The 14,441-nt window shown below is 38.6% G+C and overlaps 1 protein-coding gene across 2 annotated transcripts; it reads left to right on the top strand.

Annotated features, from left to right (window-relative positions):
- The first annotated feature begins 2,977 nt into the window (after nucleotides 1-2,977).
- MMAA (metabolism of cobalamin associated A) lies at nucleotides 2,978-9,695 on the top strand. 2 transcript variants are annotated; one of them, XM_054825398.1, is made up of 7 exons: nucleotides 2,978-3,076; nucleotides 3,465-3,937; nucleotides 5,041-5,163; nucleotides 6,548-6,718; nucleotides 7,038-7,123; nucleotides 7,733-7,882; nucleotides 9,326-9,695. In XM_054825398.1, exons 2-7 carry the CDS (start codon nucleotides 3,517-3,519, stop codon nucleotides 9,611-9,613), a joined length of 1,239 nt encoding a protein of 412 aa, XP_054681373.1. In that variant the 5' UTR covers nucleotides 2,978-3,076; nucleotides 3,465-3,516; the 3' UTR covers nucleotides 9,614-9,695. The 2 variants fall into 2 exon arrangements, with proteins under 2 accessions (XP_054681373.1, XP_054681372.1); XM_054825397.1 differs by having other exon boundaries at nucleotides 2,984-3,149.
- Nucleotides 9,696-14,441: the final 4,746 nt, after the last annotated feature.

Raw genomic sequence — 14,441 nt, 5'->3', positions numbered from 1 at the left:
CTGATTAAAATTCATTGGGCTGTGTGGTGTGGTTGACACGCTGGAGGGAAGGCATGCCATCCAGAGGGACCTTGACAGGCTGGAGAGGTGGGTCCGTGCGAACCGCATGAAGTTCAACAAGGCCAAGTGCAAGATCCTGCACGTGGGTCGGCGCAATCCCAAGCACGACTATAGGCTGGGCGAGGAATGGATTGAAAGCAGCCCCGAGGAGAAGGACTTGGGGGTGTCAGTTGATGAGAAGCTCAACATGAGCCCGCAGTGTGTGCTTGCAGCCCAGAAAGCCAACCGTGTCCTGGGCTCCATCAAAAGAGGTGTGACCAGCAGGTCGAGGGAGGTGATCCTGCCCCTCTACTCCGCTCTTGTGAGACCCCACCTGGAGTCCTGCATCCAGCTCTGGGGGCCCCAGTACAGGAGAGACATGGAGCTGTTGGAGCGAGTCCAGAGGAGGGCCATGAAGCTGATGGGAGGGCTGGAGCACCTCTCCTATGAGGACAGGCTGAAAGAGTTGGGATTGTTCAGCCTGGAGAAAAGGGGGCTCCGGGCAGATCTAATTGCAGCTTTCCAGTACCTGAAGGGGCCTACAGGAAAGATGGGGAGGGACTGTTTATCAGGGAGTGTAGTGACAGGACAAGGGGTAATGGGTTCAAGCTGAAGGAGGGTCGATTTCGATTAGATACAAGGAAGAAATTCTTTACTGTTAGACTGGTGAGGCACTGGAACAGGCTGCCCAAAGAGGTTGTGGATGCCCCCTCCCTGGAAGTGTTTAAGACCAGGTTGGATGGGTCTTTGGGCAACGTGGTCTAGTGGAGGGTGTCCCTGCTCGTAGCAGGGGGGTTGGAACTAGATGGTCTTTGAGGTCCCTTCCAACCCTAACCATTCTATGATTCTATGATAATAAATACCAAAAAAAGGCCAAACATGTTTGGTCACATACATTAAAAGACCATAGGGGAAATGTAAGAGCACTGTATAATATGACAGAATGTAGCTTAAGGAGACTGTAGATATAGTTCAGCTTCTAAGGAACTATTTTGCCTATTTTGGATGAGGTTAGAGCAACATAAAATCAGAGATGGTAGAAGAGTGCACAGTTCTAGGAGACCTGCATAATCTCTATTCCAGAATACTGAAAGAAGGGGTATATATAATTGCTAATGCAATAGGAAGTCTTCCTGTCATATCTGACATTTGGGCACTCTAATCTCCGACTGGAGCAAAGCAAACTTGTTGAATAATAGAGTTGAGGGAAAAGGGGGAAAAAAGAGGCAACTCGAACAATTTGGATTTCCACACCTCACCAGTGTGCAAGGTCTTGAAAACGCTAAAACACATACATACTTACTCATGATCATATCAGATTGGCAGTGCAACAGATGGACTGTATAAAATAACAAAAGTTTTGTTCTTAACTGCTGAATGCACAATTTAATCTCATTCCTATTATTCCAGTCCACAAGATTATCATAGACAGAGAACTGAACAATCCACCACTCTCCTCTTCAGCTTTGACAAAACGTGCAATTTTGTGTACCCATTCATCTAATTCTTGCAGGAAGGTCAACGACAAAAGTGTTCAAGATGAAAGCACACAAAGTGGAATAAAATGCGGGATCAATGATCTGCGATGAAACTGTAGCAGAATGGCTTTTTTGTTGTTGCCACTGCTATTAAAATAATAGCAGGGATGTGCTACCTAGGTTTAAGCACAGCACTTGAAACAGCCTTAGAAAACTTGTTTAAGGAAGAGATGATAGTGATACGTGCTAACTCTGATGAATAAAGGTCTGGGTAAACAGAAAGACTACACAAGACTATTTTGAAATGGGAATTCTTGTCTCTGCTGTGGTTTCATCACATGCTGATAGGGACACAAAATTGCATGTTTTCTCAACTCTTCAGAGTGGATTGTTCAGTTCTCTGTGTATGATAATCTTGTGGACTGGAATAATAGGAATGAGATTAAATTGTGCATTCAGCAGTTAAGAACAAAACTTTTGTTATTTTATACAGTCCATCTGTTGCACTGCCGATCTGATAAGACTGTGAACAAGTCTAATGCACTCTAGAAAAGTGCTAGTACCATTGTAAGGCACCAGTAACAGCTCAGGCAGTGTATTGTGTATGTCTGTTTGTTGGAAATAAATGCAAGTACTTTAACAAGAAGAGGTGCAGAAAGGAGAGGGTAAGATCACTACAGAAATAATAACAATTTAAAAAAACCAAACCAACCACACAATAAGCCAACATTCCAGGAGTGGAAATTTTAAAAATCAAGTTTGTTTAACTTGGCAAAATGAAGACTGAAAAGAAGTATGATTTCATAAACACATCTGGTGGTTTAAGCATTTCTTCTCCCTTCCTGGTATCTGAAAGGGAATCGTAAATTGTTGTGCATAAATTTAAAGTAGGCATTTTTAAGATTTCAGACGAGGAGAGAAATGATGATTTGCAGCATCCTTCCTTCTAAGGACAGGGCAAAGAAACTGTTACTACATTAACATACAAGTTTGCATACTCATGAAACAAGCAGAAATGAGTCTTGATCATATCCCCAAAGTGAGGACTTGGAAAGAGATTTGGTTGCCACTGTTGTGCTGTGTACCTATACTGTAGTTCATCAATCTTTTAACATTTTCTTCAGAGAAAGTTTATTTTTGCACCGGCTGGGTTCATTAGTTGTTTTCTGACATCACCAGGATGTTAGATGAGGGTTTAGGGTCGCTTTTTTGAGACTAGGACGAGGTGGAAGGACCTGTTTGCTGAGGAGGGGGTGGGAGATGGCTGCCGAAGGGCAATCAGGGTGGCGGTGGCTCCGATCGAGACTCGATCGGAGCCACCGCCACCCTGCTTGCCCATTTTCTTGTGGGCCACTGGCAGCCATTACCCCCCTCTCCGCTGCCAGAGCATGGGCGGGCCTTGACGGCGCATGCGCGGCGTTGCATCGTCGCAGGCGTCACTTCCCCGCGACGGGGTTTTTTCTCCCCTCTCTCTCTTCAACGGTCGCCCTGAGGCTGAGGAGATTGAACGGCCGCGGGGCTGTGGGCCTCGGTAACGGATTATTTCTTCTGGAAATAAGGTGCAAAAAGCTCATCCTGAATAATAGTTTTAAAAACCCTGCAGCCGTGAAAGTAGAATATACAGCAATTTCAGTAAGCGTAAGGGTTGGTTTGGTTTGTTCCTGGATTTTTAGGGTGCTGTGTGTGCTCTTACAGACTTATTTAAAAGCGCTTTTTATTTATTTGCTTACTTATAAAAATAACAATTTCATTTATTAAGTATGATAATAAAGAGATGCTATTCTATTGAAGATTCTATAGCTTCTTTTTTGTTCTGTTTTTTTCCATGGGAAACAGGTAAAATCCTGGTAAAACAGGTATGGATAAAATAAAAGCTGCTCATTGCCTGTGTACACAGTCCTTACAAGTGCTTTAAAAGAAGTAAAAATGTTTTTATTTGTTTTTAAGGTGTCTAAACAGAAGTGAAGTGATACCTCTGGTGCTTTTAATTCCAAACAAGATGAAGATCCCCTCTTTGCTGTTGAGATTCCCTTGTTCTTATTTCTCTAGAAGAACATACTTCATGAACTTTCACTTCACTTCCAGAGCTGATTTCCAGTGCATGGAATCTCTTGCGCCAGTGCACTACTATCGTACAAAATGGATGCGTTCATCAAACGGTTTGAGGAGAGAGCTGTGTCAACAAGTGGCCCGTGACCAGCAAATAGAGGGACTTTCTGACAGAGAACAAAGACTCGTAGACAGACTGTACAATGGACTAATCCAGGGTCATAGAGCCTGTTTAGCAGAAGCCATTACACTTGTAGAATCAACTCAGAGTAGGAAGAAGAAAATAGCCCAGGTGCTCCTTCAGAAGGTATTATCCTACCACGGGGAACAAGAAAAATTAAATCAAGGAAAACCACTTGCCTTTAGAGTGGGTTAGTCCTTTTATGTCTGTCCAATAGTTGCTTTGACGGAATTACAGTCCTCACCTTTCATTATCGCTATTGTTTTTTAAGCATCATGGTCTGTAGTCTTGGATAATTGGTTTCTTGTGGTTTGTAACCAATCTAGATCACTTCTCTTGTTCAGTAGAATTATGGCTTGAACTGGAAAATACTTTCAAAAACCTCTAGAAATAAGTATTGCTTTTTGAGGGGTGGCACAGTTATTTAGAGGGTTTTTTTAATAACTGTTATAAGCTGAAATGTTAGGTAGTTTGCAGATTGATACAGCTATTATCTACAGTTAATAGGGAAGGATGTAGTTTAGCAGACCTGTTCTTTTCCCAAAGAAAGTGTTTTCTTGAATACTTCCTGAATCCCTTCATTAATCCAGAAAAGGAAAAATAGGTACCTTCCTGTTTTATGGCCTTACTTTAAAGCAGCCTAGTTTTTGACTGAGTAGACTTGGACCTGGTTGTCTTGGAAACTATGTCATATTTTATCCTCATGAAGAGAAAGACTACTAAAATATGTAAATGTCTGGCTGTCACACTCGTGTGTGTACAAAGGTAGTAAGAACAAGAACTTGGGCATGGAAGCGAGAAATACTTGGTGGAGGTTAACAAGCTAATCTTAGTCTGCATGCTTTGACACATAAGTAAATCGCCCAATATTTTTGAAATAACAGCTCTTCAAGCTAAGGGCTTTTGCTTTTAGAGTGTGTCTTTTATAAATAGTAAATCTGAAAAATACAGATTTAGAATATGACATTTTTAAAGTTCTGAAGTATAAGTCAGTATAGATAATTTTATTTGGAGGAGGGGAAATAGGGCCTGATAAACCCAATATTACGTTGGCGTGGGTAGGGTGAGGGGTGGTGAAGTGAGCGTTGCTGTGTTGGGTTATCCAAGGTAATGTATTTCAAGTCAATTACAACTGCTTAGCTGGGTATATGGGTTGTGGCATGGCTTTCATTTGCCTTTGTTGCGTTGTGCTAAAGTCTGAATTGTTATCATCTTAGATGTTGACAGTGTTCATGTGATATATTATTTATTTGCTTAACAAAATGTGTTTTTCTTCCTAATGTGATTATTTAGGGTTGTCTGGTCCTCCTGGTGCTGGGAAATCGACTTTTATAGAATGCTTTGGGAAAATGCTTACAGAAAGAAAATACAAAGTGTCTGTTTTGGCTGTAGACCCTTCCTCCAGCACAAGTGGTGGTGAGTGTGAATTAAAGTTTGAGTCAGTTTTCTAATACCTTGTCAACTATAGGAGTATTTCTTTGGGCAAATGGAGGAAAATTTGGGGGTCTATAAAAGTAAAGTATTAAAAATAAATATATTAACTTTTCATTTTTTCCCCCCATGTGATATGAAATTGGGAGGTATATACTGGTGTCCTAATTTTGTCAGGTTTCTTCTTTTCCAGTGTTTGAATGTTGCTTTACAACTTCTTTGTCTGAAACTTTGGATAACTGCAGTTTTCTCTCTCTAGTTCTATTTGTTTATTTATTCCCCTGAGAATGAAGGAGTAGAAGGGCATTGGTTTCTCCTTAAGTTTCAACAATGGTAATGCTGATCCCTGGGTAGGAAGCATGTGTTAACTTAAAGCTGTTTAGAGGATGCTGCAGTCTGAACACAGGTTGGATTTTAGAACATTCATTAGTTGTTCTCAATAGGAATTTTTGGATTTCTGTTGACTATTCTGGTTTCAAGGTTTCTTGATGCAGTATCATTGACAGTTTGACTTGTAGCATGATACTTTATTTTTTTCTAAATTTGAAATTCTTCAGAGTTGTGTGGCTGCAAACTATCACTCTCAAATAAAAAATTGTAGGGAAGTTATACCTGACCATGCTTGATTAATAATGGTATCTCTGGCATAAATAATAGAACCTTGATGTTGATCTTTTTCTAACAGGCAGCTGCCAGGGAACATAATTCCTTTTTCCAGCTTCTACACTGTTTGAGAAGATGTTGCAATGTGTAACTATTTTAAAAGGAAAAAAACCCGTCAGCATTGAAACGATCTGGAGCTAAGAAAGACTATATTCTTGAATGCATACATTCAAGACGCATGAATAGAATAGCAAAAAATGACAGCAAGACCGCAGCAGTTAATTGAGCTTCTCTCATCTTTGGGAATGTGCATCACGTGTTGATCTCGCTGAATCCGATTTAAAGTTTGTATGAGCAGAAGGAAGGCAGGGATTCATGTCAGCTTTCTTAAAACCAAAAAAATCCACCATCAACAAATACCAGAATCACAAGGCAGAGATTTATCCCTTTGGACAGAAACAGCAAAGATTTAATTGTGTGGTCTGCTGTGTATAGGTCTCAAAAAGCCATTCAGGTATTACAGAATTCATTCTGACCTAGAACAAATTCTTCGTATTTGTTAGCAGTAAGGTCTGCTTATCAGGTCTTTCCAGCTTCTGATAGGCAGTAACTTCCTAGTCCTCAACAAAGTTTGAGCAACTGTTCCTGGGATATTCTTATTTGACTGACTTTGCCCAACTGATTTGTCTTTTCTCATTTATTGGGGGGAGAGAGGGAAGTTTGGCTGTTTTGCACTTTTGAAATAATGTTACATTAAACATTTAAGGTTCTCTGTTGGGTGATAAAACACGGATGACTGAGTTGTCAAGAGACATGAATGCATATATCAGACCATCTCCAACCAGAGGGACGCTGGGAGGTGTAACCAGGACCACAAATGAAGCCATTCTCCTGTGTGAAGGAGGTGGCTATGATGTTGTTCTTGTGGAAACAGTAGGTATGTGCTTAGGGTTTTCTTTTCATCATCGTGTTGTAATACCTAATTAAGGCGTATTACCGATTGCATACTTTCATCCTTGATTTTGCTTATGCTTTCATACATGGCTACTGGTTGAAAATTAATGCCCATTCTGTCAATTTTTCTAGTCCTGTATGTTTTGTAAAAACACTGTTTTGTAAAAACTGTTGCATTTCACATTATCTTTATTTGTTAGTGGGATTTGTTCATGGTGCAATATTGAGATCTGTCATAATTAGTGTCATTAATGGGACTGAAAGATTGGAATAAATTGTGAACTCTGGATTTAATTTTTTAGGTGTGGGACAGTCAGAATTTGCTGTGGCTGATATGGTTGATATGTTTATTTTACTGCTACCACCTGCAGGTGGAGATGAATTACAGGTATTTTTCAGTTTCTTTAATAAGCATTACCTAGGACTAGGAGGAGAAACTTAAATCCAAGACGTATTACCTGTGCAGCAAGTCCATATCAATAGTGTTTTGTAAATTACACTGCTGCTATTGAAGTCTTTTCAATGTCTTAGCAATTTATTGCACAGTTACGATCTGATATTCTCTTCCCCCCCCCGCCTTGATTTTGGAAGTATTAGGATGTATCGTTTTAATACTTTCTAACTTACTTTGGCATATTTACTAAGTATCTGTTATTTCGGGGAGTGGCTTTGTATTACAGGAAAATGGAAATCCATATAAATAGGTTTGCAAACTTGCTCACGTTTAGGTTAAACTTAAGTCTCTACAGATGAAATAGGTTATCCTATTAACTCTGATATCCATATTTAGTTTTCTCGTGTCAGAGTAGAGTAATAACTAATAACAGAGGTCATTGGTACTACTCTTGCATGACTAGCATGTACACATGCATGCACATACAAAAAAGTCAGTAAGAGCCCTCAGAAACTAACAAAGCATTTTGACCTGTTTTTTTTGATAAATCAGCTTGTCACAGTCCTTCTGGGTATTCATGATTTCTCTCCGTCTTCTGTTTAGGGTATCAAACGGGGTATAATTGAGATGGCAGATCTAGTTGCTATAAATAAAGCTGACGGTGATTTAGTTGTGCCTGCACGGAGAATACAAGCTGAATATGTTAGTGCTATGAAGCTGCTACGCAAACGTTCAAAGGTTTGGAGACCAAAGGTTTGTGTACTTCACTATGATTTGGGGGGGGGAGTGTTAGGTGGTTTTTTGTGTTCTTTGGGGTTTGTTGGTGTGTGTTTGGGCTCTTTTATAAAAATTTCAGTTCTGTTTAGTTTTACACTGTGCTAGAGAGTTATTGCTGCTGTTTCTGTTTCACCTCTGATCTCAAGATGTGCCGCATGAAACACTGTGCAAAGCCAGTCCTGCTCCCTATGATTTCTGTCCTGAACTACAATCTCAGCACTAGCAGACCTATTACTAACATCAGTAGTGGTACAAACTTGTCTTGCTTTTTGTAAACTATATATATATCTTAAAATGTCCCATAAGCTATTTCTCCCTCTTCTATAACTCAAGCCTGTGCTTATCTTCATTCTTTCACTTGTTCACGTGTTTCCTTTATTGCTTTACTTTTTTTTTTTAATTTCTCACATAATAAAAGTTATTTGGCAAGCACCTCATCTACTTGTACATGCAATGTCTAGATTATTTGAATTCTCATTCTGTGGGCCTTTAGTTTTAATAGAGTATTCCATCTATTGAAAGATTATAGTAAGCTATTAAGGAAAAGATTCAGTACCAATTTTTAATATGTGTATACAAAATAAGCACACACACACTCTCACTCCCTTTATTTATGTACATGAATATATAAAGGAGTTTTGCTGTACCCTGGAATTAAAACTGACCCATTGAATTAAGTTTAAATCAGCTGGGCTGCTTGAGGCTTAGCCATCATTTTGTAATTTTTGTTTCTAGATCTGATGAGAGGTCACATCTGATAAACATGATCCAAAAGAACTGGTTGAGACCAGTGAATTAAGCAAGTTATCAGAAATCTGTCTCTCTTTCAGTGATGGCGGTGTCTGACAACTTGAAGAAAGAAAATAATGATGTGTAGAGGCTATATCCTGTCCATTAGATTGGGGAAAGAGACTTTAAAAAAAAACCAACCAAACAACTGTTCTTTTTAAAAGATGATGTTGGATTGCAGAAATATTTTTGGCAAAATGAATTCCTTGTCTGGAAAGCAAATGCAAAAAATAGTCACGATACCTCCTTTCAGGAATTTAAGTGCAAAAGAATAGCTACCAGAGTATATCTACCAGAATATGTAATTAACTCTACATTTAAGTAAAACTGTACCTTTTAGCTAAAAGACTCGTTAAAAATGATTCTCACTCATACAAGCAGTTGGACAAGGCCTATTTATCCCAAGTACTATGGATCTCAGGGTCCACTTATAATTTGTAGAATACAAATTTTGAGATTTAAAAAAAACCAACCAAGCAGCACAAAACTGCTTAGAGCTTCATGAAGTGAGCATATTGAAGTAAGCTTGTGTTATGCATTTCTTAATTTTCATGCCATCTACCTGATGCAGTAATTGAACCCTCAAGCCCAGTAGTTACTTGTCTTTAAAAATTCTTCTGATTCCAACAGGTAATGCGCATCTCTGCCAAAACTGGAGAAGGTATCTCAGATATGTGGGATAAAATGACAGAATTTCGTGACCTCATGCTCACAAGTGGTGAGTTGATTGCGAAACGACGGAAACAGCAGAAAGTGTGGATGTGGAATCTCATCCAAGAAAATATGTTGGAACATTTCCGGAGTCACTTGGCAGTCAAGGATAAGATTCCACTTCTAGAAGAAAAAGTTCTTAGTGGTGTCTTGTCTCCTGGGCTGGCAGCCGACCTGCTACTGAAAGCATTCAAAGATGGTCTCTAAGCATTGGATTCTACCCTGTTCTTATTAAGTGCTTTATGTAAACATGAATATTAAATACAATTTTTCTACGTGTGGATCCAAATGTTCTACTACAGCAGCAATTAATAGAATACCTATCCAGTACTCTGCAAAAAAAATTCTGTAGGATTCTGTATATGTGAAGGTCATGACAATTCCAGACATTCACTCAGAGATTGCTACAGACTATATTGAAAAAAAGTACATTTCTGTGTCTTCTATTTGTACATGCCAGAGATCTGTTGGTCAGGAATGTATGCCTGTGGCAAAATGGGAGTGGTTTTGGGAGGGTGGGACAGAAAGATTTGTGGTGGTGCAGAGTTTTATTCCAGTTATGGGACCATCTTAGAGCAGTTGACACTGCAGCTTTCCATTCTAATATAGCATCAGCTGTTGCCAGTATGGATTGCTTTTTCTTTCCTCACCTTGAGTGACAGCAAGAACATTGGACCCACTGGCAGCACCTGACCACCGTCTTAGTTTAAATAAATTGTATGCATATAAATAGAATATAGTGGTGTTCGGTCCCTGTTTAGAAGCTATGGTTAGTTATTATACACCAGGAGAATGGAATTTTAACTGTCCTAGTTTCTAAATAGATGTTGTAATACAAAAGCAAAATTTAGTTACTTTTTTTAAATGCAGATATCAGATAGAACAAATGTCATCCATGATGTTTTAATAGCAAATGTCTGTATACTAGAATAATTGATCTCTAGTAACAGAGGTTTGAGGTTTTCTAATCTAAGTTTTTTGGGTTCAAACAAAATGCCTGTTTGGGATTTTTTTTTTCCCCTCTCTTGTAGAAGACATGACTGCTTACAACCAAAAGTACTTTCTTTTTTTTAAAATTTCCCTTGAGAACAAATCTGGAGGAAGCATTTTTGTAAATCATGATCCAGAAAGCAGAGCTCATTTGGTACCTACTAAATATGAAGGGTAACATGGCAAAAATGCTGATTTTTGGAGACCTGAGAGAAAACCAGTAAAATAGCATGAGATTTTTGAGAGTCTGTTGTTGCTTACATGAATTGACTTTAAAAAAAAAAAAGACATTGGAAGTGATGATTTTTATAGTCTTGATTTTTCTGGACATATACATAAAAGGTGTGTCTTTAATTTTTATTTTAGCTCAGTTTCACCCATTTGGCTTCCGAAGAACTATGTGTTTCACAGAGCATTTGAGTTCTGGCAACCCAAGTCTGAATTTTTGAGACAATTTCAGGGTAGCAATGATCTTTCTTTTTTCCTTGGGGTTTTTTTTTTTCCCCCAGAGTGATTTTTTTTTTCCCCTTCTCTTCCTTCCTCTCATCCCAATCATCATAGTGTGTTCCCAACTAAGTTTACTTTTTCCTGCTAGACCTCTGTGCTTCAGAATTTTGATTCCTGCGTAGGTATAATTTGGCAACTATCAGAAAAGATGAATAATTGTTGAAAATGCTGAGGATTTTGTATCCTTTGGTTTGTCAAAGTAGCACAAATTAAACAAAGTAGAAGAAACTTCCATCCTTCGTGCTAGCATTTCAGTTTTCCCATTGTATGATGGTGTCTGTGTAACTGTCCATATATTTTTACTCTAAAAATACAAAGTATGATCCAAAAGTCAAAGGCCAACTGCAAGACAAAGTAAAAATACTTTGTAATTAAAAGCAATGATCCCCATGTATATTTGCAGTGAAATATTAATGAAGAGTGTTGTGGTGTTTTGTGGGACATACAGCCAAGGCATTTCTTTGTTAAGAAATTTTGCACCTGTATAGCTGGTTTCCACCACATAAATTGTCAGAACTTCAGTGCTCTGACCCCCTTATTCCTATATCTTAAACTTTGCATCCCAGATGAGTAATTTGGGATTGCTGCAACCAGTTACGTAGGTGTAGCTGAAGGAATGTTAGGGGGTGGCAGAAGCACAGCAACTTTGTTAGGACAATGCTGAGTTGTTGTGAAAAAAATGTAGCACTGAAGAGTTTCTTTTCTATTTAAAAAGTCTCTGTCAAACATGACAGAAAGTGCCCCAAACCAAAAGCAATGTCTTCTATCCTTTCAGCTTTAAAAATTAACTGTATTTTGATAGTACCTAGTGGAAGAAATGACAGTCAGGTGGAAAATGAATTAATGAGAGCAGAAGCATTTTAACTGGTGAGTTCTCAACTTTTTGATAGTCCATTTGTTTCAGGTGACAGTTTTTAAGGGGACCTCATTTGTGCTTATGTGTTAGATCAAACCCTTATTATTGTCATTACTTTTTCTTTTGTGAGGGACTGCTGTTTTCCTTGTCTGTTGTACGTGAGCTGTCAAGCAAGTAAAATAGAACTTGCAGTGTTGTTTAAGTGATGGCTGCTTGAGCAGAATATGTGTTACCACTTCTTCAGGATGTTTTCTGGATGCAGATCTGTCCATCCGCTCAAGCCACGGGCCATCATTATTTTCTCGTTTTGTTGCTTCCTTTAAAGTATTGTTAATTTACTAATGAACTCATAGCAGAAAACAGTACAATGGCTCAAGCAAGTTCTACTTTTCATCCAGCTACATTTTCTTCTTAAAGTAGAGCATTGAATGAAAATTAGATGCGCCTTCTTTTTGTGTTCATTTGTGCCTCATGCTTCAGTTAGAGAAATACCCTTATACTGAAAAGGGTCTTCAGAAATGGCACAATAGATAAGTGCCCCTGCTTTGTTTTTCAGTGATTCCCTTACCAAATTGAAAAGCTGCACTGCACAAACTATGACCTGGACCTCACACATGAGAACCAAATCCTGTGTTTTATAGCTTGTAAGATTTTGCTATGACATGTTTTGGAGTCAACTGCTATTCAATTAATTGTGCAGTTTTGTTTATGTCCTCGTGGGCTGGGGAAATGCATTGTCTTCAGAAAGGCTGCATAGCTTTAGCTGGTAGGCTACGATTTAGTAAACAATTCAGTATTTCCCAAGATAGGAAAGAGCATTTCTAGCTCATCATTTCTGGCTCTGTGGGATTAAGTGGGGTAAAATGTAAAATGCATTAAAACATTGTCATTCAAGTAAAGAGGCTTCTGAAAAAAGATAGTAAACAAATCTGTTGAGTAGGATGTTGACATATTCTTAGTTGCTAGAGTTGTTAAGTTGCTCTCATGTTAACATTTAAAACCACAGCTACTGCAGAACAGTATGAGAAAATATCAAGATTAAGTTTGTAGCTAGAGGTATGATAAACTGTTAGACAAATTGATATGGGAAGTAAGGAACAAACTTTTCAGATACACAAACTCTTGTGTCCTACAGGGTCTTGCAGTTGTATGTAAGAGTGAAACTTTTCCCCAGGTCCCTGTGTAATAGATGTTGCTGGTGTTTCACAGCTGGAAAAATGAGTGTGGTGAGATCAAGTGATTTACCCAGGACTCTGAAACAGGTCAGTAGAGTATAAGGGTTACAGTTCAGTAGTCTTTACTCTGAGCCCCATATATATTTACGGCCATGTTACTTAAGGTTGAAAAAATGCTCTTAGCAAGTTCATGCTCTCAGTGTGGCTTATTCCTTTCATATCTAATCTCTCTGTTTTCAGTGACAGGACCCAGTGACCCCTTCTTGACTACTGTTCTGTTTTAATGTCCTGCTTTAAGTAGTAGAAAACTTTTCCTTGATATCTAATCTGCCCTCACCTTTTGTAAAGCATTACTTCCTGTTATGCATGCCTGTTGGGTCTTTATGTTCTCCTCACATACATTATTTCTTTATTCATGAAATCTGCAGCATGTTGGCTGTCTCTTTGTGGGTCTTGAGATTTTTGGGGATGAGGATTGAGCTAAAGAATATTAACCTTTTTTTTTCCCCCCCTTAACTTAGGCAGTTCCCTTCCTAAAGTTTTCTTTCTTAATTTGGCAAGGCTCAATTATCGACTTGCTCTGTAGTGGTGTAAAGGTATTTATTTCCCCTTTACTTTTCCTTGCTCAGAGTGCTTTATTGCTTGCCCCTTGGATGCACAGTCAAGAAGTAACATTATCTGTGGGTTAAAATGAGAAACATTTTTACAGAGCTTAGTCCTTCCATAACTGTTCCTGCTGGATTATTCTAAAACAAGTATCATTTGAAGAATGATCCAACAGAAATTGATAAAACATGTATTTATGTTTTAGCATGACTAGCAACAGGGTTCCTCTTCCAAAACCTAGCTCAGATACTCCATGGTCATATTCCTCACAGTTTATTTAAATATAACCCACCCAATATTAGAACATTAACATGATTTGTAGATTGAGAATAAAAATTTCAAACCAAAAAACTCATAAGCAATTACAGTACATATTTAGAATGAAAGTCTGATAGGCATACTCTGTTCCCTCCTGCCATACCAAGGTATGGTTCAGCTGATGAACAAACATGGAAAAGAGGAGCTGACATTCATGGTACTCTATGGAGAGGGTACATTATGGAACAGCAAGAAGAATGTCATTTTTTCTCTTTTTTTTTCCTCTCATGGGAGCATAAGAATTATCTTAGACAATTCGCTGGCAAGGTGCAGAAACTGATGTGATCCACAGTGTTTGCTGTGTGAGATTTACAAAAATGATAAATTCAATTCCCTTTTCTGTCTTTTGGCTTTGTGTGGTGTGGGGGACCAGTCTAATGCAGACACTTGTCCTTTGGAACTAGGCGGTTTTGTTTGTATTTGTGCTCTAAGTGGGGAAAAGCTAGAAGTCCCTGTAGTTTGAGCAAATGATTGATCACTTGTAACAAAGAAGTGAAAAGCTTTTACTTTGCAGAATGCATAATGAGATTCCTGTATTTTTCCTTAAAATGCTATGGCAAAGTGAGTTCCTGCTGTATGTTAG

The sequence above is a fragment of the Grus americana genome, chromosome 4 (assembly GCF_028858705.1).
Source record: "Grus americana isolate bGruAme1 chromosome 4, bGruAme1.mat, whole genome shotgun sequence".
NCBI classification, from domain to species: Eukaryota; Metazoa; Chordata; class Aves; order Gruiformes; family Gruidae; genus Grus; species Grus americana.
This window is presented reverse-complemented; position numbering and strand designations above follow the sequence as displayed.